Source organism: Cebus imitator, unplaced genomic scaffold (genome assembly GCF_001604975.1).
Source record: "Cebus imitator isolate Cc_AM_T3 unplaced genomic scaffold, Cebus_imitator-1.0 Scaffold71, whole genome shotgun sequence".
Classification (NCBI taxonomy): Eukaryota; Metazoa; Chordata; class Mammalia; order Primates; family Cebidae; genus Cebus; species Cebus imitator.
In genome coordinates this window covers 3,710,467-3,733,804 of record NW_016107386.1, presented here as the reverse complement: position 1 = coordinate 3,733,804, position 23,338 = coordinate 3,710,467, and the positions used below count along the sequence as shown (strand labels likewise).

The following is a 23,338-nucleotide window of genomic DNA, read 5'->3' as shown; positions in this document are numbered from 1 at the left end:
TTTCGCCTGCTGCTGGGTGAAAGCACATGCCAGTGTTTCCTGCCTCTTTCCACGAAGAAGATTCCAAAATTACAATCTGTCACTCCGAAGAATCTCCAAAACGTCCCGCACGCAACCTAGAGGCGAGGGCAAGGGGATGGGACTGCCCGCCCGGGGCCTGAACAGGGTGCGTGCGCGCGGGCACACACACACCAGTCAGTCAGTCCGTACGGCCGGAGTCCGGTGCGGTCCCGGGTGAGCAGCGCGTGGCTGGTGGGCGGGGCAGAGCCATTGTTCGTCCGCGGACCGAGCCCCCGGCGCTCGCCCGAGAGGGAGGCGGGGCTTCCCGCGTCCCCTGAGCTCCCGACCCCGGGGTGGCGGCCACGTCCCCCTGCCAAGCGCCTGGGGGGACGGGAAGATGGGACGGAGTTGTGAGTAGTGGGCTACCCCCGAGGCTTCCCCTCTGTTTCCTAAGAAACTTCCCCAGTGCCCACCCACCCGTTCTCCGTGTGCCCCGGGCCGGTCCTGGGCTAGACCCAGCCCCAAACAGGGACCCCAGCCCCTTCCAGAGAGAAAGCTCCCGACGCGGGATGCCGGGCAGAGGCCCAGCGGCCGGTGGAAAAGAAGCCGAGAAGGAGAAAGGGAGGGGAGGGGGAGCGAGGAGCTGGCGGCAGAGGGAACAGCAGATTGCGCCGAGCCAATGGCAACGGCAGGACGAGGTGGCACCAAATTCCCTTCGGCCAATGACAAGCCGGAGTTTACAGGAGCCTCATTAGCATTTCCCCCTGGGCCGGGGCCGGGGCCGGGGCCGGGCGGTGCGGTGTAGGTGTCGGCAGCATCCCGGCGCCCGGCTGCGGTTGCAGCGAGCCTCGGCCTCTGTCTCCTCCCCGTCCCGCCCTCACCTCCACGCGGGGCCGCCCGCGCTAGTCAACTCCGCGCACTTTGCCCCTGCTTGGCAGCGGATAAAACGGGGGCTGAGGAAATACGGGATACGGTCACCCACTGCCAGCTCTAGCCTTTAAATTCCCGGCTTGGGAACCTCCACGCACTGCGGCTTGGGCCCCTACACCCATCCAGCGTGCACCGGCGAGCTCCGAAGCCGAAGTACCCCGGCGCCCCCGAACTCCGCTCCGCAGCCTCAGCCCCTGGAAAGTGATCTCGGCATCCGAGAGCCAAGATGCCGGCCCACTTGCTGCAGGAGGAGGTGAGCTTCCCATCCTGGCCCCGCACCGCAGGGTCGCCGGCGCGGGCTGGAATTCAAGGGGACGGGTTGGCGGCAGAAGAGAGGGGAGAGCTTCGCGGAGGACTTGGCCGTCCTTTTCGAGTTGTGCTGCCTTCAGTGAGTTGGGAATGTGGATTGTAACTGGGAGATTTGAGTCTCCAACTTTTCTTAAGCTTTAAAGTAAAGAAAAATCCGTTCGTGCTAGTGCTTTTATGAATTATGCGGGTTTTCCTTTGTGTTCGTGTGGATGTGAGTGCTTTACCTCTCCTTCCTACTGCCGCCTCCCGTAGGTTTCGCGCCCCTCGCCCCCCATCCCCCTCGTTCTCCGCCCTCCGCCCCCCTCACCCTCCACCCCTAATCTATCTGCACGGTTTCTGGGAACTTCTCTCCGTTGCATCTCGGATACACCCTAGATGCACCCTACCTTTAGTGAACCCGGGCGCTGGGGGAGGGTCTGTGCTTGTGCTGTCCACCCTTCCCCCAGCGTGATTAGAGAGCGGAGTAGCCCCAGCTGCCTCCACGTGTCTCCTCCTGACTCTCCGTGTCTCCTCTTCAGACTCTCTGCTTCCTCTCCCTTCCAGATCTCTAGCTCCTATACCACCACCACCACCATCACAGCGCCTCCCTCCAGGGTTCCGCAGAATGGAGAAGATAAGTTGGAGAAGACGCCCCTCTATTTGGAAGAAGACATTCGCCCTGATATAAAAGATGATATATATGACCCCACCTACAAGGATAAGGAAGGCCCAAGGCCCAAGGTTGAATATGTCTGGAGAAACATCATCCTGATGTCTCTGCTACACCTGGGCGCCCTGTATGGGATCATTTTGATTCCTACCTGCAAGTTCTACACCTGGCTTTGGGGTAAGCAGCCTCCCTGTCCTCCTGACTCAGTCCTCCAGGTACTCACTGCTCTTATAATAAGATAGGATCTTAGGTAGAACATCAGCCCCTCCCAGCCTCCCGGCTGGGTTTTTCTCAAGCATTTCTCTTTGGTTGCTTCAGGCCTAGTGGGCTCGGAATAAAGCCTTGGGGGGGAGGGGAGGACTGAAATGCAGGAATGTCAGTGCTGGGGACATTGAGAGCTCTGGGACCATGTGCTGTGGGCCTTGAAGTGTAGACCTGTGCTGGAGTCAGCTTTTCCTGAAAGAGCTTTTCTGTTTGAGTCAGTTGCTTGGCTGCCTGTCCCACCCCTGCCAGCTACAAAAGAATCAAAGCCCTCTACCTGGGAGGTATGGGAACATGGTACTAAACCATTGGCTTTCTAGGGTCTGTGTTGAGCAGTCATGGGCTAGGGCAGAGGGAAACTAGTCAGGGAGAGAGTTCGTTGGAAAGGGGGGAACAGAGGTCATCATCCACGAAACTATTTTGACCTTATCCCTTGGCCAGAGCAGGCTTCTTTGTTACAGAGGAAGACGAAGAAGCTCCCATGAAACCCAAGTCACACAGATGTGTGTTGGTGTGTTACTCTGCATAGGTCTCCAGGGTGCTGCACATGCCAGTCAACAAAATGCTCTTTAAATGAAATCAGGTTGAAGAAATGTTTCCTGTTCCATCCCCCATCCAGCCTGCTCCGGCCCCCTCCCCCGTGCGGTGAAGTGCCAAGAATTCTGAAGCTTCTAATACCAGTCCTACCCATCCCTCCTTGCCAGGGACATCGAGGCAAGGCCAGAAAAGAGCCCTCAGAAAAGAGACCCTGGTCTTAAGGCTGTTGTAATGAGGGAGACAGTTCCCAGTTTGTCCCTGACCTGCCCTTAGCTCAGCTGTTTCAGGGACCCGTTGGCCTGATGGCATGGCCCTGCCCCCTGGATACACACATGTGCTTTCCAGCCTTTTTTTTTTACCTCTGCCACCACATGCCTAAGTTGAGAAGGGAGAGCAGGAAGCTCTGCAGACCAGCGCATTGCTACTCTCTAAGGGGTACTGAGCCAGGACTACTCCAGAAAACAACTTGAGGTTTTTCAGAGCAGCCTGGGTGTGGGATACCTGACAGCTCACCCTTGGTGGGTAGTTATGCAGAAGGGCTGGCAGGCCAAGTTTTAGCTGTTTCCCTCAGGACCTCTTAGGTCTTCCAAAGATGGTGAGATCTCGTTCACTAAGCTTTGTTTCGGGAAATCCTCCAGGTGCTACAGTGAAATGCAACTGAGAAGAGCTCCTTTGTCAGGATCTCAGTTTTTCTAGGTGCCACCTGTGGGCAACAGTACTTTTTTAGGATTAGGAAGGTAGCATTCCTTGGGTTACATATGTGTCACAGCTGTGATAGAGACAGAACAGGCCAGGTGCAGATGAGTTCATCTGCATACCAGGAAGGGCCCTTGTATTAGTGAGGGGACGGCAACATCTGTTGTCTAGCCCCTCTGAGGATCCAGCAGAACTTCTTTTGCAGCATGAGGGATGAAGAGCTGGGACAGGATTCCCCAGGGAGTCTGTGGATGCCTCTCTCCACCTTTTCTCCCCAAGAGGAGAGTCTTCACAAGTAGTTTTCTCACCTGCAAGCTCCTTCCAGCCTCAGCTGTAGGTCTTCTGAAGCCCAGAGTTTGACCCACTTGCCTCTGCTTGGTCACCTTCAGCTGTTAGCACAGGGAGCAGAATACTATCCCAGCCAAGGCTGTGCCTGCTACCTTTATTTTGGTGACTTGCCGGTGGGTGTGTGCTGTGCCTTCAGGCAGAGAAATGTGGCTCACAGGGACTTGATGGTAACTTATTTTACTGGGCCCTTTGGTGGATGGCTTAGCTAACAGAATGACCATCTAAATATGGGAATATCAGAACTCTGTCTGAAGAAACAAGGAGGATGAGGGGAGGAGGGTCAGAGGTCTCAACCTGGGTGTCTTCTCTTCCCACCTTCAGAGTTTAGGAGCTTCGTCTTTCTGGTTTTAATCCCTACAGACAATGTTAGCAACTGCTCGTGATTCCAGCATTTCTTATGACTGAGCAATTTTGAGAAACTTATATCTCTTTTTTCATTTTGGAGTCTCCCAAAGGAGCCCTTAGGGCAGGACTGAGGAGAAAACCTCTGGCAACACTGAGAGCCAGAGGCAAAACCCTTCAAGTTTCTTTTTTAAGGCCAGAGCAATGAGGTGTTGCTTAACCATCAATTTGGACATTAGTATTTCTTCCCCTGGGGAGGAGAGAGGGTCTGAATCTCCAACTGTTTTAAGCCCTTCTATTTGATAGGCCTAAAGGTGTTTCTGGAAAAGGCACCAGAGTGCCTGAGTTCTTGTCCCAATTTCCCTGTTAACATAGGATCTTATGTACTTTCTGAGTCAACTTACCCCAGGGTATTATGTGGCAAGAAACAACCCCAGAAGCCCCTTTGGTCCTTAGAGAGGGCTCTGGCTCAACTGATGGATTTCTGGGTAACATGCAGGTTAGATACTGTAGCTGGAGAGATGTTGGTCACCACTTGGCTTGAAGCCAGATCACCTGGGGCCTTAATCCCCACTCTGAGGCAATGTGGAGAGAGCTCTTGTTGAGGCTGACTCTGGCTGTATGGCTCTCCTGGAGATCCTATAGGAGAAAAAGGAAAGAAAAATGGAGGTAGCATTGGGGGAAAAGGAGGTTGTTTAGGAAGCGGCTGCAAAAGAACAGGGGACAATTTGTTACAATGTGTGGTGTCTCCAACTGCAACTAAGCTCTGTGGCCACTGAGGCTCTATTGTTTCTAGCGGTTTCCCTAGGAATGAAACATTGTTAACAGTTTCTACCAAGGCCACAGCTGCCTGCTAGAGCTACTGAGCAAAGGAAGAAATGGGTGCTCAGCAACCCACTTCCCAGTTAGAGATTATTTCTGGCACCTCCTGAGCCTCCAGGCCTCCAGGAAGGTGAGGCAAGACAATGGTGGGGAGCTCCACTGACAGCTTGAAGAATATCCCACCATTGTCTAGAACGAGCATTGCCCAGTAAGAGTATGGTCTGACAGGGACGTGGCAAAGGAGAGACAGAGGAGCTGTGCACGTATCTTGAGGGCAGTGGATGGTATAGCTAGAAGGTGAACTGCTTGTCAACAGAAAATGTAGCTTCAAACCATGGCTTCATTTCTTACTAGCCATGTGACCTTAGATAAACACTTCACCTTTCTGAGCATCTATTTCTTCAGCTGCAAAGTGAGGGTATTAATACCACCTAACCCCATTGAAGGTACCCAATAAAGTGGAGAATATTGAAATCCTTGGTCAAACTTAAGACACTGTGCAAATAGGACTTAAGCGCAGGGCTAATTTTCCCCTTATATGGTCACACTGCCTGCTAGAATATTGAAATGCTTTTTTGTACCAGTTGATAAATGGCCATAGTTCTGAATCCCCTAAGAGTTCCCTACAACTAAGGGCTTCGAGAAGAGTTGGTCAGTGCCCAGATTGTAGTGGCTGTTGTTTTATTTTTTGAGGTAAGATCTTGCTCTGTTGATCAGGCATCAGTGCAGTGACACGATCATGGCTCACCACAGCCTTGACCTGGGCTCAAGAGATCCTCCCACCTCAACCTGTGGAGTAGCTGGGATCACAGGCAGATGCCACCATGCCCAGCTAATTTTTAAAATTATCTAGAGACAAGGTCTCCCTATGTTACCCAGGCTGGTCTCGGACTGCTGGGCTCAAGGGATCCTCCTGCCTTGGCCTCCCAAAGTGCTGGGATGACAAGTGTGAGCCACCGCACCTGGCCCTCTGCTGTTATTTTAATAACACCCTTGCTTATGAGTCCTGAGCTCTGCAGGAGTAGTTTGTGGCCCTTAAAACCTTAGAGAAGGCCGCTGGATGTGGTGGCTCACACCTGTAATCCCAGCACTTTGGGAGTCTGAGTCAGGTGGATCATGTGGTCAGGAGTTCAAGACCAGCCTGGCCAAGATGGTGAAACCCCATCTCTACTAAAAATATAAAGGTTAGCCAGGTGTGGTGATCAGTGTGCCTGTAATCCCAGCTACTCAGGAGGCTGAGGCAGAGAATTGCTTGAACCCAGGAGGCAGAGGTTGTGGTGAGCCGAGATCATACCATTGCATTCCAGCCTGGGCAACAGAGTGAGACTGTCTGAAAAAAAAAAAAAAAAAAAAAAAAAAAAAAAAAAAAAAAAAAAAAAAAAAAAAAAACCTTAGAGAAGGCCTAGATAGAAGTGAAAGGAGATAGCTAGGCCCTGGAAGAATGCCTTCCAGATGAAGAATGAGTGGTAAGAGCATTATTCTCTCTCCTGCCTTTCTGACCCCTTAGTTCTTAGGATTCCTTTGCTTATTATTATTATTTTTTAAATCTTTTTTATCTCTGAGAGGCTGAGGGGTGATGATTTTTCAAGTGCTGAATTCGAGGGACATGGTTATCCCTAGAGTTCATGGTAAGGCAATTCTCACCCAGAGCCTGAAGAAGACACAGTTTCTAACATCCAGAGAGTGTCTGTGGCATCCTTTCCCAGATGGAACTCACACTGGCTGGTGACTCCCCCACTGTCTTCTCCTGGCAGGGTTATTCTACTATTTTGTCAGTGCCCTGGGCATAACAGCAGGAGTTCATCGCCTGTGGAGCCACCGAACTTACAAAGCTCGGCTGCCCCTGCGGGTCTTTCTGATCATTGCCAACACAATGGCATTCCAGGTAAGAAGCTGTCTCTGCTCAGCTGTTTGCCTTCCACCCTATCAAAGATCTGGGGGCAGAAAGGAGGGATCAGCAGCCAGAGAGGAGCCACACCTGGGCAGCGGTTTCACTTTCTTCTCTCCTGTGGTCACCTGAAGTGCCAGTTCAGTCCTTAAGTCCATAAAGCATGAAGAGACTTCTGAGTCTTGGAAAAGGGAACTGGAAGATAAATGGGAAATACTCTGGATGTGTAGGATTATTTTTGATCCTGAGGTCCCTGTGTTGTCACACAGTCTGGCTGTTGTGGCTCTTCATCATAAGGGGCTTTGGCACATAAACCAGAGACTGACCTTGGGTGCCTGGGCAGACATTGGACAACAAATTCACCATTTAAGTTGAGTATCTTAGTACTAGGGAGGCAGAAGTGGGAGGCTTGTTGGAGCCCACGAGTTTGAAGCTGCAGTGAGCCATAATATAACCACTGCACTCCAGCTTGGGTGATGAGACCCCAACTTTTTTAAAAAAAAATTTTTTAAGTGAACAACTTCGCCGGGCACAGTGGCTCACGCCTGTAATCCCAGCACTTTGGGAGGCCAAGACGGGCGGATAGTGAGGTCAAGAGATCGAGACCATCCTGGCCAAGATGGTGAAACCCGTCTCTACTAAAAATAAAAAATTAGCTGGGTATGGTGGCGCATGCCTGTAGTCCCAGCTACTCAGAAGGCTGAGGAAGGAGAATTGCTTGAACCCAGGAGGCAGAGGTTGCAGTGAGCTGAGATCACGCCATTGCACTCCAGCCTGGTGACAGAGTAAGACTCTGTCTCAAAAAAAAAAGTGTTTAACTTAGGACTCCACCACAGTGGGATTGAAGCTGATGTTCCCAGACTCATGAACTCTTATTTTCAGATAATGAGAGCAGACAATTTTTATTGCACTATGTGCCTGGCACTATTCTAAGCATTTGATATAAAGTCCTCACAACAATCATAGGAAGTAGATACTATTATTATTCCCATTTTACAGATGAGGAAACCAAGTCACAGAGATTATATAGACCAACCCAACATTGTGGCCCTTTCTTGGGGTGTCATGCTGGCTAAGTAAAAACACAGGTTTATTGAGGCAAAAAGTTTATAGCAAAGACAGAATGAAGGGAAGTGGGGAAATGGAACGCATCATACCATGAAGCTGTAGCAATGGGCAAATAATAGCATGTGCTGTGGGGCTTAGCTTGGAGCAAGAGGGAGAAAGGAAACCAACTTTAAGTCATGGAAATATCCCAAGAACTTACAACATTTGCATAATCATCTCTGCCATAACAGCTTAGAGCTTGAAGGCTTCTGAGGTTGTCCTGTGGAGCAAAAGGAGGGAAGAGAGTTATCGGTACATTCTCATGATTTTAGTAGAGATGGGGTTTTGCCATGTTGCCCAGGCTGGTCTTGAACTCCTGAGCTCAAGTAATCCACCTGCCTCAGCCTCTAGTGTACTGAGATTACAGGCATTAGCCACTGCACCCAGCCCAAGATATTCGTACATTCTTTAAGGGATGGGAAAAGAATGGAGAAGCCCAGAGGTCCTTTGAAAATGCAGCCATGATCATGAGTTGCATGCCTGGCCTTGTTATTGGGTTATCTGAGCTCTCTTTTGCAAGGCACCAGAATAGTGCACCCTGCAGCTTTATCTACTGATTGAGGCCCTAGGACACAAGGCTGTCTGACTCATGTTCTCCATGCCCAGGGATTAGGTACCCCATGAGGATCTTTTCCAGCATTCTTGGCTTAAATAATTGTAATGTTCTCACTTCTTGAAACTCTCTGAGCTCTGTATGATTTACCTCCATTCCACCCACCATATAACCTTTAAGAAACAGCAGTCCTATTCCTGTGGTCTTGGGGTTTTAAGTTGCTTTTTCCACTTAAGCTTCAGTGGCAAGTTGGGAGAAGAAGGAAGGCAACTCCATAACTCCTTTGGAGCCCAGATTCCTGGGTATTTTGTAAGGCTGGGCTGAGAGCCTTGGGCTATTGATAACTGTCCATTGGAATTCTAAGAGCGTGTCTATCCTCCGGCCTTACATTCCCCTTCTCTCCCTCCCCAGAATGATGTCTTTGAATGGGCTCGCGACCACCGTGCCCATCACAAGTTTTCAGAAACAGATGCTGATCCTCATAATTCCCGACGTGGCTTTTTCTTCTCTCACGTGGGCTGGCTGCTTGTGCGCAAACACCCAGCTGTCAAAGAGAAGGGCGGGATGCTGGACTTGTCTGACCTAAAAGCTGAGAAACTGGTGATGTTCCAGAGGAGGTGAGTGAAGGCCTGATGGAGGTGGGGATATGGCCCTGGCACCTGGTGGTTAGGGACCCCGTCTTTTCTCCTAAGACTTGTAAAATATAAGCTGAGTTTAGGAGCATGTTCTAGATTGCAATATATATATATATATATATATATATATATATATATATATATATATATGCTGAGAAATTGACTGGGTTTTGGGTTTGCACGTTCTCACTCGTAATTTAAAATCCCAATTTGTAACGTCCCACAGGCCCATAGCCAGACTATCGCTCTGTTTCTTTCTCTCTGAGCTATCTTAATTAAACTCATTACATTCAACAGATGTTTGTTGACCTAGGACAGTCATAGATTCAAAGATGATGATAGCCTAGTTGCCTAGGTGTTTTAATTTTTTAATTTTTAACAGAGTCTTTCTCTGTTGCCCAGGCTGGAGTGCAGTGGCACAATCTTGGTTCACTGCAGCCTTGACATCCCAGGCTCAAACAGTCCTTCCACCTCAGCCTCCCAAGTATCTGGGACTACAGGCACAGACCACCATGCCTGGCTAATATTTGTGGAGACAAGGTTTCAGTTGCTGTATTGCCCAGGCTGGTAGCTTACTTCTTACCTTCAAAAAGTTTGTAGCCTGTAAGGGGATGGAAGGATAAGCCAAGTATCCGAATAACCATGGTATAAGGCAGAATATTTTCTGTACTGTGAGAGGTACAAAGGGGAGGGAGATTGCTCAATGGGCAATGGCAAGGAAGTGTTTATGAAATAAAGTAGTGTTGGAATCCACCGACGGATAGAAATTCCTACAACTATGTGTGGGGAGGGACAGTGCAAACACAAGAAACAGAATGAGCTAAAGCATGAAGCATGTTCCAGCAATAGAGTCCTCTTGCTTGAAGTGTAGGGTGTGGGAAGAAGTGAGACTGGGGAGACTGCCATTCTTGTACAGTCCAAAAAGCAGACTTAGGATTTAGGCAATAGGAAGCCATTACGTTTTTTGAACTGTAGTGTGGCGGAGTTAGAGGTGTGCTTTAAGAAGGCTGCTTTTAGAGCAAGTGTAAGAAACCATTGAGCCAAAGCAAGAGGTAGGGACATAAGTTAGGTAATGAGGACCCCTGCTAGGGAAACAGTGACAGAAATGGAAAAAGGAGTTGGGTGTAGGGAATATCAGTGATGTAAAAGTCAAAGACTTGACTGCTAAAGGGATATAGGGAATCAGTGCCCTTGGAATGTCAATGGCCTGGTGTACATTGAGAATGAAGGTTGAGAAAGGGCTTCCAGAGGGACAGAGAGCTGCAGGTGATCAAGGACACTCCATGGGCCTCTGAGGGAAAAGAAGACCAAAGAATTGGGGGGTAGCTAGCAGAAAATGGAGGCATGACACTAAAAACAGACTGATTAAGAGTGCTGATGAGAAAGAGAAAGGAGCCTAAAGGCAGACTGGAAAAACAGTCAAGGATGAAGAAGTCTGTTCCTTAGTTTGTAATTTGGACCTCACCTGTTTTACCAATGTGGTATTTTGCACTAGTGAAAATCACTGACGGCTGGGCTTGGTGGCTCATGCCTATAATCCCAGCACTTTGGGAGGCTGAGGCGGGACAATCGTTTGAAAGTTTAGGCATTCAAGACTGGCCTGGGCAACATAGTGAGACCTCATCTCTGCAAAAAATTGAAAACTAGATGGGTCTGATGGTTCATGCCTGTAGTCCCCCAGCTACTCAGGGGGCTGAGGTGCGAGGATCTCTTGAGCCCAGGAGTTCAAGGCTGCAGTGAACCATGGTCATGCCACTTCACTTTAGCCTTGGCAACAGAGTGAGACCCTGTCAAAACAAACAAACAATAAAACAATGAACTTAGAGTCAGGAGACAGAGACAAGCAATTCAGTTTTCACTCCTTGCTCTACCATGTCATAGTGGATACTGGTATGATTCTAGAAAAGTCATTTAACCCCTCCCCATCACCTCATCTAAGAAGTGAGGTAACACCACATCCTCAAAGGAGTTTTCCACCCCATTCCCTCTTGCTGTTATCTGCCACACTGTACTCATGACGGAGAAAAGACAGCCCATCCCAGTTAGTGTGGAAGATCCAGGTAGGTGTGGAGTCCCCTCCACTGACCTGGTGTCTGGTCTGTCAATGTAGGTACTACAAACCCGGTGTGCTGCTGATGTGCTTCATCCTGCCCACACTTGTGCCCTTTTATTTCTGGGGTGAAACTTTTCAACACAGCTTGTACGTTGCCACTTTCTTGCGATATGCTGTAGTGCTTAATGCCACCTGGCTGGTGAACAGCGCTGCCCACCTCTACGGATATCGTCCTTATGACAAGAACATTAGCCCCCGGGAGAACATCCTGGTTTCGCTTGGAGCTGTCGGTAAGTCAGTCGTCCAAGCAAGAACATCCAGTGGTCTGCTTATCTGGTTATTAGGCTAGGAGCCAGAAAAACTCGATAAACCTGTTTTTTATGGCTACTTTGTATCTCAGTTTTTCCACTATAAAACTAGGGGGCAGTATATTGGAAAACCCTATGAGAGTCAGGCAACATGTTTTATGTAAAAATAAAAGGATAAAAAAGAAAACATTGATTTTGATTCCAGGTTCTAAAACAATTTCCAAATGCCATATATGGTCCAGATGTGGTGGCTAAGGCCTGTATTCCCAGCATTTTGGGAGGCCGAGGCAGGCAGATCACCTGAGGTCAAGAGTTTGAGACCAGTCTGGCCGACGTGGTGAAACCCTGTTTCTACGAAAAAAAAGAAAAACAGAAACCAAATGCCATGTATCATGAGCACCTTGGAGTTTTCCTTGCTTTCATCAGCTCTGGGCTGGACTTGCTTGAGGCAAGGAATGCATAAATAGAACACTGGGGTCATCTGAGTGGTCAGCAAGCCTAGTGTTATCAGCTTTTAAGGATGCCACACACAGTATTTTTTATCTTTCCACTCTACTCAGATATGCCATACTCTAAGTGTGTGCCATGCCTTACAGTTTGGTGATGCCATTATGAAGGGCATCAAAGTAACTGCTGGTGGCCCTTTACTACCACCTACCATCTTTTCTCCTCTTTGCCTCTATTTTTCTCTCTTCTATCCTGAGCTAGGAACATCCCTTCCCCCAACATGCCTTCAGGAATCTCCCAATATAGCAGTTAGTTTGATCACAAGTTCCTGCTCAGTTTTCTAATGTTGACTGTTTCTTTTCAAATGAGATGGGTTCTCACCATGGTGCCCAGGCTGGCGTTGAACTCTAGACTCAAGTGATCATTCTGCCTCAGCTTCCCAAAGTATCTACATTTTGTTTCTCTGTCCCTCTTTCCAACTGAATATAGACTTTGGTCAAGGCCCTGGATGAGTTTTCCTTAAATAGATCTGGTGGCCTCTTCTCTCCAGCAACTGGTGCTATTGGTCCTTCGATAATATCTAGACAAGCATACTACTATACATGTCTATGCAGGTCATTGCCTCACCCTCATTTTCTCTTTAAAATCTTCCTTTATATTCTCCACCTTAACCATCTTTACTGTCTTTTAAATTGTTGTTGTTGTTGAGACAGAGTCTCACTCTGTTGCCCAGGTTTGAGTGCAGTGGTGTGATCATGGCTCACTGCAGCTGTGACCTCTTCTGTTCAAGTGATCCTCTGGCCTCCGCCTCCCGAGTCAGTGGGACTACAGGTGCATGCCACTATGCTTGGCTAATTTTTGTATTTTTTTGTAGAGACAGGGTTTCGCCATGTTGCCCAGTCTGGTCTCAACTCCTGAGCTTGAGTGATCTGACCACCTTGGCCTTCCAAAGTGCTGGGATTATAGGCTTGAGCCACCTTGACTGGCCCATCTTTATTAAAAGGATTTATTTGTCTAGGCATGGTGGCTCACACTTGTAATTCCAGCACTTGTAATTCTCGCACTTTGGGAAGCCAAGGTGAGTGGATCACTTGATGTTCAAGAGTTAGAGATCAGCCTGGTCAATATAGTGAAGCTCTGTCTCTACTAAGAAAAAAATAAAAAAATTAGCCAGGCGTGATGGAACGCACCTGTAGTCCCAGCTACTCAGGAGGCTGAGGCAGGAGAATCGCTTGAACTCAGGTGGTGGAGGTTTCAGTGAGCCAACATTGTGCCACTGCACTCCAGCCTGGGTGACAGAGCAAGACTCCATCTCAAAAAAACAATAATAAAAATAAAAGCAATTTTTTCCCTGTCTTTTTTTAACTTTCACGTATCTCCTTGCTCCATTCAGGCATCTTCTTGCCATTGTGCCTGTTCTTTCTTTTACCCATGATTAAAACAAATCACATACACTGTATAAATCTGAGATTATCATAGGAATGGAGTTTCTGGCATGAGATGTGTCCTATATTGCAAATGGATCTCTAGTGACCTTCCCTACCTCTAGCCTCTGAGTTCACAGTGGCTGCCAATATCTGACCGTCTTGGTTATCATTCACTCCTCCTTGCCAGGCTGCTTTCCTCCCTTATCACCTCACTCTTTGTTTCCTCTGGCTCTGTTTCCTGCCACCCTAATCCTTTTATTTCTTGAATTATCTCCCCTATGGTCACATGTTCATGTCCTCTGCCAAATCAGCCTTCTCCCTTGAGCCTTTCTTGGGCTGTCTCTTGCCATCCCAGTTGCAAAGTCCTGTCTTCTTCTAGCCATTGACCCTCTTCCTCTTTTTTTTTTCTCCCTGTGTCTCTGTGTGCATCTGATTCCATTTTAAATCTGGTAACTAAAGGCCTGGCTAGTGCTTACACAGAGCCCAGCTACAAAACCATTATTGGAAATTAATAATCCTCAGTACCTTTATTCCTGGCATTCTACACCCGTCCTTCTCATTCACCCTGCAGATCATCAAGTGTCACAGAGGGTGGCCATACCTTGGAATGCCCTGGATATCATTTACTTTGCAGGACTTCCTTCCCTCGCTTCTGATTAATGCCATAACTGGTCTGTCTGAGGGTATTTTTATCCACACAGAGCCCAATATTAGCTCTTAGTAGCTATTCTTTACCCAGGCCTGATTAGGGTCAGTATTATTGTTGGCCGTGGTTCAGAAAGAAGAGTCCTGCCAAGAGTTGGCGAAGTCTCTATTTGTAGAGTTTCCAAAGCTTTACACGTTATAAAAATTGCCCTGACTCCAGAATTTGTTTGTTTTCCTCCCTCCAGCAAAGTGAAATGGTCATCCCGAGAGTCCTCAGATTCTCAGAGGTTAGAGAATATCTAAGCATTTCTATTTTTCTTCCCTCAGAGAGCTGTCTGTTTCATCAGCACCTACCCTACACCAGGGACAAAGGTCAAAAAGGTCAGAGCAGCACCCCCCACACCCCCACCACCGACCTACGAACTGCAGTGGCTGGGGAGATTACAGCCCCAGGGCTGGCCTTTCTTCTGACCCTTGGCTGCAGGGCTCACTCTGTAGGAACCATCTACCCCTAGAGGTAGTGTGGGGAAAGGTGTGCTCCTTTACTCCTTTTTTTAAGAGTCATTCTGCAGACACATGCACATACACACAGAGCCTTGAGGGCAGGGCCAGCAGTGAATTTGGAATTTCCAGTCTGAAATCCATTCCCCAAAACAGCGGCTTCTCTCTAGTCATTTTATGCTCCGAGAAACTGTCAGTTCTCCTCCCATCAGGCTCCCAGACAGCCATGGGTGACCAGGGTCTCTCCAGTCACTTCTTAAGATGCCTTTCACTGGCTGTGCGCAGTGACTCATGACTGTAAACCTAGCACTTTGGGTGGTCAAGGTGGGAAGGTTGTTTGCAACATGGCAAGACACCATCTCTACAGAAAAAGTAAAATAATAAAAGTTGCCTCTGAGGGCATCTATTTGGTGCGAGGTACCCTGCTAGCTAACTGGTGTGCACAAATCAAGAAGACCTCGATGCACCCTCACTCCATAACGTCTCTTCTTGCTTTTGTTTCAGGTGAGGGCTTCCACAACTACCACCACTCCTTTCCCTATGACTACTCTGCCAGTGAGTACCGCTGGCACATCAACTTAACCACATTCTTCATTGATTGCATGGCTGCCCTCGGTCTGGCCTATGACCGGAAGAAAGTCTCCAAGGCCGCCATCTTGGCCAGGATTAAAAGAACTGGGGATGGAAGCTACAAGAGTGGCTGAGTTTGGGGTCCCTCCGGTTCTTTTTTAAAGTCAGCCAGGCAGAGGTTTTATGTCTGTTTATTAACTACTGAATAATGCTACCAGGATGCTAAAGATGATGACGTTAACCCATTCCAGTACAGTATTCTTTTAAAATGCAAAAGTATTGAAAGCCAAGAACTCTGCCTTTATGATGCTAAGCTGATATTTTTTCTTCTATCCTCTCTCTCTTCTAAGCCCATTGTCCTCCTTTCACTTTGTTGCTATCACCTTCCTTTCTCTTCTCATTGCTTCCCAGGCAAGCAGCTGATCAGTCATTGTTCAGTGTCCAGCTTCCAAAGCCTAGACAACCTTTCTGTAGCCTAAAAGTAATAGTCTTTGCTCCAAATAACTCTCTTTCCTTGAGCTGTTGCGAGCTTTGAGGCAGGTGGCTCAAGCTAGAGATAAAACAGAACCTGGGCAGTTCCCTGTGAATTATCTTCAGCCCAGGCTCTTGCTAGATGGAATGGAAAAGTAACTTCATTTGACACAAAGCTTCTAAAGCGGGTGAATTGCCGGGGGAGGGAGTTAGCATGTATGGATGTAAGGACGAGGGAAATGAAGCCAGAGGAAGCTCTTGCCATGATTAGACATGCAGCTGCCTACCTAGTGAGGACTTAAAGCCCCACCACACAGCGTGCTTCCTTTCTCTCCTGTCTTGGGATAAGAAGTGGCTATGGAGTTTGGCAATGCTAATCTCAATGTCACAATATATAGTTTAGGCTGAGGATAAAGAAGAAACATTATAAGTTTGTAGAAAAAGTGGTCTCTGCTGGGGAAGGGATTTTTTTCTTTAATGACAAGGAGATTTCTTAGGTCATGTATCAAGAAGTCTTGAAGTTGGGTGATTCCAGAATTGGTAAATACAGTAGCTCATAGAATTTTGAGGATTCCATGAGCTGCTCATCAAAATTCTTTCCTCTGCTCTGCCATCTTCAGGATATTGGTTGCTCCCCTCATAGTAATAAGATGGCTGTGGCATTTCCAAACATCCAAAAAAGGGAAAGATTTTAGGAGGTGGAGTCGGGTCAAACATAAAATATATATACACATAAACATTGCTTAGAACATTAAACTATTTCATTTAGAGTATTTCCCTCCCAAAGAGGGATGTTTGAAAACACTCTGAAAGAGAGGAGGAATTAGTTGCATTGCCAATTTCCTCTCCACTGCTGGACATGAGATGGAGAGGTTGAGGGACAGAATCTGTAGGCAGCTTCTAAGAGAGAACTTCACATAGGAAGGGATCTGAGAACACATTGCCAGGGGCTTGAGAAGGTTACTGAGTGAGTTATTGGGAGTCTTAATAAAATAAGTTAGATGTTAGGTCCATTCATTAATTAGTTCCAGTTTCTCCTTGAAATGGGTAAAATACAGAAGGCTTCTCTCCTCAGTGTTGTGCCCCTTCACTTTTTTTTTTTTTTTTTTTTTTTTTTGTTTTTTTTTTTTTTTTTTTTTTGACTCTATTAACATCTAGCCTAATGAATAGAACTGCCTGTTAGGGGCAGGTTAGGAATCTCTTCACTATCCTGATTCTTGATTCCTGGCTCTACCCTGTCTGTCCCTTTTCTCTTAGCAGATCTTTCTCTTCCCTGAACGTTTTCTTCTTTTCCTGGATGGGCAGCCTCCTTCGTGTGTATTCAGGGGTGGTGATGACTTGCTGTCCAGGCAGCTCCATCCTGCTGACAGAATGCTCAGGGTCAGTGAACCACTGCTTCTCTTTTGAAAGTACAGCTAGCTGCCACTTTCACATGGTCTCCAGAGTGTCTCCACCTACACCCTGTACTCCTCTGCCACACTGATGGCTCAAGACAAGGCTGGCAACCCCTCCCAGAAACCTCTCTGGCCCAGAGCCCCTCTCTTTCCCCACCTCTCAGGGGGCATGGCCAAGCCAAGCGCTCACATTGAGCCAGTGAGCCAGCCACAGAGCAAAAGAGGGTTTGTTTTCAGTCCCCTCTGTCTGGGTCAGAACCAGAGAGCATGCTGAATGCCCCCTGCTTGCTCAGTAAGGCTGCCCCGCCTGAGTCAGTGCTCTCAGCTGGCAGTGCAATGCTTGTAGAAGTAGAAGGAAACAGTCCTCACTGGAAGGGCAAGAACCCAAGTGCCTCACCTCGAAAGGAGGCCCTGTTCCCTGGAGTCAGGGTGGACTGCAAAGGTTTGGCTGAGACTTGGGATTTGAGATACCACAAAACCTGCTGAACAGAGTGTCTGTTCAGCAAACTAACCAGCATTCCCTACAGCCTAGGGCAGACAATAGTATAGAAGTCTGGAAAAAAAACAGAAACAGAACATGAGTGGTCTTAGAACCTTGGACCACTCCTGTCCCTGTACCTCAGTCATCAAAGCAGAAGCCTGGCTTTGCTCTATTAAGATTGGAAATGTACACTACCAAACGCTCAGTCCACTGTTGAGCCCCAGTGGTGGAAGGGAGGAGGGCCTTTCTTCCTGTGTTAATCGCATGGAGGCCACAGGGGTTAGCCTGGACTAAAGGCGTCCTTGTCTTTTGAGCTATTCACCTCAGTAGAAAAGAACCTAAGGGAAGATCAATGTAGTTTAGATCTGTTGACTTGTGACCCCTTGGAAATGTTTGCTGGGTACTTCTAATTCCACAGGTCACCAGATGCCTGCTTGATAATATATGAACAATAAAAATAACTTTCACTTCTTCCTATTGTAATCGTGTGCCATGGATCTGATCTGTACCATGACCCTTACATAAGGCTGGATGGAGACCTCAGGCTGAGGGCCCCAATATATGTGTGGGTATGGGTGGGGATTTGTCTGCTGAGTAAGGAACACTATTTTCAAGATTCTAAAGCTCAATTCAAGTGACACATTAATGAGAAACTCAGATCTGATCAAGAGTCTAGATCTCTAACAGTCCTTGCTTTGAGGGTGTGCCGACAACTTACCCGGTGCCTTACATCTTGCTAATCAGTGTTGCATATGAGCCTGCCCTCACTCCCTCTGTGGAGTCCCTTTGCACCTGAGAGCCTACAGAAGTGGCTGGTAGAAAAAGGGGCCTGAATGGAGGATTGTCAATATCGCGAATTGCAGGATTCCCTTCTGGGCTTCATTCTGGAGATTTTTGTTAGGGTTGTTTTTCTTAAGTGCCCACATTTGATGGAGAGTGGAAGTAATTTGAATGTATTTGATTTATTATCTTTTTTTTTTTTAGGTTAAAAGATGGTTGTAGCATTTAAAATGGAATTTTTTCTCTTTGGTAGTATCCTGAGTGTATTCTCTGTAAGTGTAGCTCAAATGGGTCAGCATGAAAGGTTAAATAAAGCAAGGTGGCAATGCTATGCTGGTGGTTAAGGCCAGGACCTCTCCTACCACTGTGCCACTGACTTGCTACGTGACCCTGGGCAAGTCACTTAACTATAATGTGCCTCAGTTTTCCTTCTGTTAAAATGGGGATAATAATACTGACCTACCTCAAAGGGCAGTTTTGAGGCGTGACTAATGCTTTTTATAAAGCATTTTGGGATCCTTCAGCACAGGAATTCTCAAGACCTGAGTATTTTTTATAATAGCAATGTCCACCATGAACTTACTATGTCCATGTGTCCCAGATGCTATCATTAGTTTTCATTAGTCTATATGGTTCTCCAAGAGATTGAATGAATTGTCCCATGGTTAATCTTGATGAATTGGAGAAGTGGTAGATAACTAGCCAGAAGAAAATTTGAGAATGCATAAACTCATTGCCATGGAAACATACGCAGGATACCTTTTCTTTGATTGGGTGGGATTTTTCCCTTTTTATGTGGGATAGTAGTTATTTGTGACAAAATAATTTTGGAATAATTTCTATTAATATCAACTCTGAAGCTAGTTGTACTGATCTGAGATTGTGTTTGTTCATAATAAAAGTGAAGTGAATCTGATTACACTGGGTCTGGGAGTTTTTTTTTTTTTTTGTCTTCTATCTATGTCTGTACCTTTAAGAGTATAAAAGACGTAGAAGTTACAATGGTTGACTCATACCCCAGTAACCTGCCCTGCTGTCCTAAAGGTAACTTTAGGTTAAACTCTGGGAAGCAGGAAGCCAGGAGTCTGCTGCCATTAAATCAAACACATTAACACCAGCTGGCAACTTGAGCCTGGGGAAGTGCCAGGGTTCTCAGATGTGTCACGTGTTCGGGCACAGAGACCTAAGATAGAGATACTGGGAGAGGAAGAGACCAGCAGGAGAAGCACTCCCTGGGAAAGCAGTTCTTTTTCTGTTGTTTTTTGAGACAGAGTTTCACTCTTGTTTCCCAGACTGGAGTGCAATGGCTCACTACAACCTCTGCCTCTTCAGTTCAAGCATTCTCCTGCCTCAGCCTTCCAAGAAGCTGGGATTACAGGCATGTGCCACCATGCCCACCTAATTTTGTATTTTTAGTAGAGACAGGGTTTCCCCATGTTGATCAGGCTGGTCTTGAACACCTGACCTCAGGTGATCCACCTGCCTCGGCCTCCCAAAGTACTGAGATTACAGGCATGAGCCGCCACACCTGGTCAAAAGCAGTTCCTTACCTTGCAACCCAGGCTGGGCAGTCCAGCTCTTTCCTGTTTCTGAAATGTAGACGCCTCCAGGGAATAAAATGGCTGCTTGAGAATGCTGATATGCACAACAGCAGGAAGAAAGGAAAGCCAATTGAAGAGAAGGCTTCTATGTTCCTGGAGCAGAGGGTTTCATGCTCACAGGTGCACAAAGTGGAAACGGTTTTGGTTTTTGGTTTTTCCTTTTAGCTTTTAATACTTTTTAAATTATTTTTCTTAAGACAGGGTCTTGCTCTGTTGCCCAGGCTGGAGTGCAGTGCTGTGATCGTAACTCACTGCAGCCTCAAACTCCTGGTCACAAGTGATTCTTCTGCCTCAGCCTCCCGAGTAGCTGAGACTACAAGCATGTGCCACCGTGCCTGGCTAATTTTTTAGTTTTATTTTTGAAGAGACAGGTCTCACTGTATTGGCTAGGCTGGTCTCAAACTCCTGGGCTCAAGCGATCCTCCCACCTCGGCCTCCTAAAGTGCTGGGATAACAGGTGTGAGCCACCACACCCAGCCTAGCTTTTACTACTTTATCTGATAATCCTCCTACGGAAAAAAGAAGGCAGACTTTCTTTAGAGTTTAAAGAAGCTCCATATTCCATCAGGAGCCTCCTTGGGTTTCTAAGAGCTCCCCAGAGCCAATTCTGCCAGCTCACCTTGCTTTCTAATCTAAGGTTGCCCTTTCCTTGGACAGGAAGCACAAGTCTCTCAGAGTAATTCAGAGTATCCAAACTCAAAACTATGTACATGGAGGCCTTGCTAGACCTTAATGGTGACGTTTTCTTCATCAATATCTGGCTTTCTACCATGAGTCCCTTTCCCTCTTTATTTTGCTTAACGTGTTCCAGTCAGAGTATTTTTTCAGTCATTCTGTAACTGCACAGTTTCTTCCAAGTCTCCACTTTGTTTCCCATTAACTGGGATCTAATTTATTTACTTATTTTTTATTTTTGAGACAGAGTCTCCCTCTGTCGCCCAGCCTGGAGTACAGTGGCGCCATCTTGGCTCACTGCAACCTCCGCCTCCCAAGTTCAAGCGATTCTTCTGCCTCAGCGTCCCCAGTAGCTGTGATTATAGGCACCCGCCACCACGCCCGCCGGCTAATTTTTGTATTTTTAGTAGAGACAAGGTTTTGCCATGTTGGCCAGGCTGGTCTCAAGCTTCTGACCTCAGGTGATCCACGTGCCTCAGCCTCCCAAAGTGCTGGGATTACAAGCATGAGCCACCACGCCCAGCCTCAATTTAAATAATTTATCCTCACTATGCTCTTTGCTGCTTTCTGTTTTTTTGTTTCAGACAGGGTCCTGCTGTGTCACCCAGGCTGGAGTGCAGTGGTGCAATCATGGCTCACTGCAGCATTTAACTACTAGGATCAAAAGATCCTCCTGCCGCAGCCTCCCAAGTAACTGGGACTACAGGTGTGCACCAGCACACGTGGCCTTTGCTGCTTTCTTATATCCTCTTATTTCACAATTGTCTGAGCTCCCTCTGATTAAAAACACCTCTATGTTTCCTCCAGGAATCTGTATTTTGCATATTTGTTATTTCATCCTGGAGCTGTTTCCTTATTATTAGCTGCAAAAGTTCCAAAGAGGAAGAAGAAAAAAGATATATCATAGAGCTGGAAAAGAGTTGATGAACAGGGTCAGTTGAATTCAAGACAGAGGGAATATGTGATGAGCTTACCCGAAAGGGTGATTTGTAGAATAAGAGCTTTTAGGGGAATGAAGTAATGAACCCTGATTTTGATATGTTTCATATGGGAAGGTATAAAGAAGTTAAGGTTCTGTTTTGAAATCAAGATTAACCATGGGACAAAAGGACAAAAGATAAATTAGGATAATAATGGAGAAGAGCGTAGAAATAAAATTTCCAATGCCCAAATGGCCACCAGTTTTTTCACTTTTCCCTAGAAGAACCAAGATAGTTCCTAAAGATGTCTGCCAGGATAGAAAAAGAAGAGACATCTAAATTGGAAAGGAAAAACTGTCTCTATTTGCAGATAACAAGACGATACAGAAAATCTTAAAGAATACACACACATACACATATTAAAGCTAATGAGTTCAGCAAGGTTGCAGGATATAATATCAATATGTAAAAATCAAATTAAACTAGAAATGAATAATTTGAAAATGAAATTAAAGAATTCCACTTATAACAACACCAAAAAGAATAGGAATAAATTTAACCATACAAGTACATAAGAATGGTACATTGAAAACTACAAAATGCTGTTGAAAGAAATTAAAGAAGACCCACTAAATAAATAAAAAGAAATCCCATGTTCATGGATTGAAGACAATATTGTTAATGTGGTCATACTCCCAAAATTGGTCTACAGATTCAAGGCAATCTTTTTTTTTTTTTTTTAAATAATTTCACCTGGGTGCAGGTGGGCTAATGCTGAAAAGGGCATTAGCCTCAAGGCAATCTTTATCAAATTCCAGCCTCTTTTTTTGTTTTTTTTTTTTTTAGAGAAATTGACAAGCTGATGCTAAAATTCATAGAAAAATTCAAGGGACCCAGAATAGCAAAAAACAAATGATGAAAAAGGCACAAAATTGAAGGACTCACATTTCCTGATTTCAAAATTACTTCAAAGGGCCAGTAATGCAGACAGTGTGGTACTGGCATAAAGATAGACATATAGATCAATGAAATGAAATTGAAGGTATAGAAATAAGCCCATACATCTATGGCCAATTGATTTTTGACAAAGATGCTTAGACAATTCAATGAGGAAAGAATAGTTTTTTTCAACAAATGCTGCTGGGACAATTAGATACCCACATGAAAAGAATGTCGGTCTACTACCTCACACCACGTATAAGTATTAACTCAAAATGGATCAACAAAAACTCTAAAACTCTTAGGAGAAAACACAGGTATAAATCTTCACCACCTTGGGTTAGACAATAGTTTCCTAGATATGACAGTAAAAGCACAAGCAACAAAAACTTTAAAAATAGATAAATCGGACTGAGCATGGTGGCTCATGCCTGTAATCCCAGCACTTTGGGAGGCTGAGGCAGGTGAGTCACCTGAGGTTGGGAGTTTGAGACTAGCCTGACCAACATGAAGAAACCCTGTCTCTACTAAAAATACAAAATATTAGCCGGGCATGGTGGTGCATGCCTGTAATCCCAGCTACTTGGGAGGCTGAGGCAGAAGAATCGCTTGAACCTGGGAGGTGGAGTTTGCTGTGAGCCAAGATTGAGCCATTACATTCCAGGCTGGGCAACAAGAGCAAAACTCTGTCTCAAAAAAAAAAAAGATGAACTTTATCAAAATAAAAAAAAAATTGGGGGTGGGGACAGAGTCTCACCCAGGCTAGAGTGCAGAGACATAATTATAGCTCACTGCAGTCTTGATCTCCCAGGCTCAAGTGATCCTTCTGCCTCAGCCTCCCAAGTGGTTGATACATGAACAGACATTTTTCAAAAGAAGATACACAAATGACCAGAAGCACATGAAAAATGGCCAACATTATTAGTCATCAAGAAAATACAGGCCGGGCGCGGTGGCTCACGCCTGTAATCCCAGCACTTTGGGAGGCCGAGGCGGGTGGATCACGAGGTCAAGAGATTGAGACCATCCTGGTCAACACGGTGAAACCC

The 23,338-nt window shown here is 46.5% G+C and overlaps 1 protein-coding gene across 1 annotated transcript; it reads left to right on the top strand.

The window, feature by feature from the left end:
- The first annotated feature begins 801 nt into the window (after nucleotides 1-801).
- On the top strand, nucleotides 802-19,070 carry SCD (stearoyl-CoA desaturase). Its single transcript, XM_017531254.2, has 6 exons — nucleotides 802-1,183; nucleotides 1,783-2,065; nucleotides 6,649-6,779; nucleotides 8,854-9,059; nucleotides 11,188-11,420; nucleotides 14,963-19,070. Exons 1-6 carry the CDS (start codon nucleotides 1,157-1,159, stop codon nucleotides 15,160-15,162), a joined length of 1,080 nt encoding a protein of 359 aa, XP_017386743.1. The 5' UTR covers nucleotides 802-1,156; the 3' UTR covers nucleotides 15,163-19,070.
- Nucleotides 19,071-23,338: the final 4,268 nt, after the last annotated feature.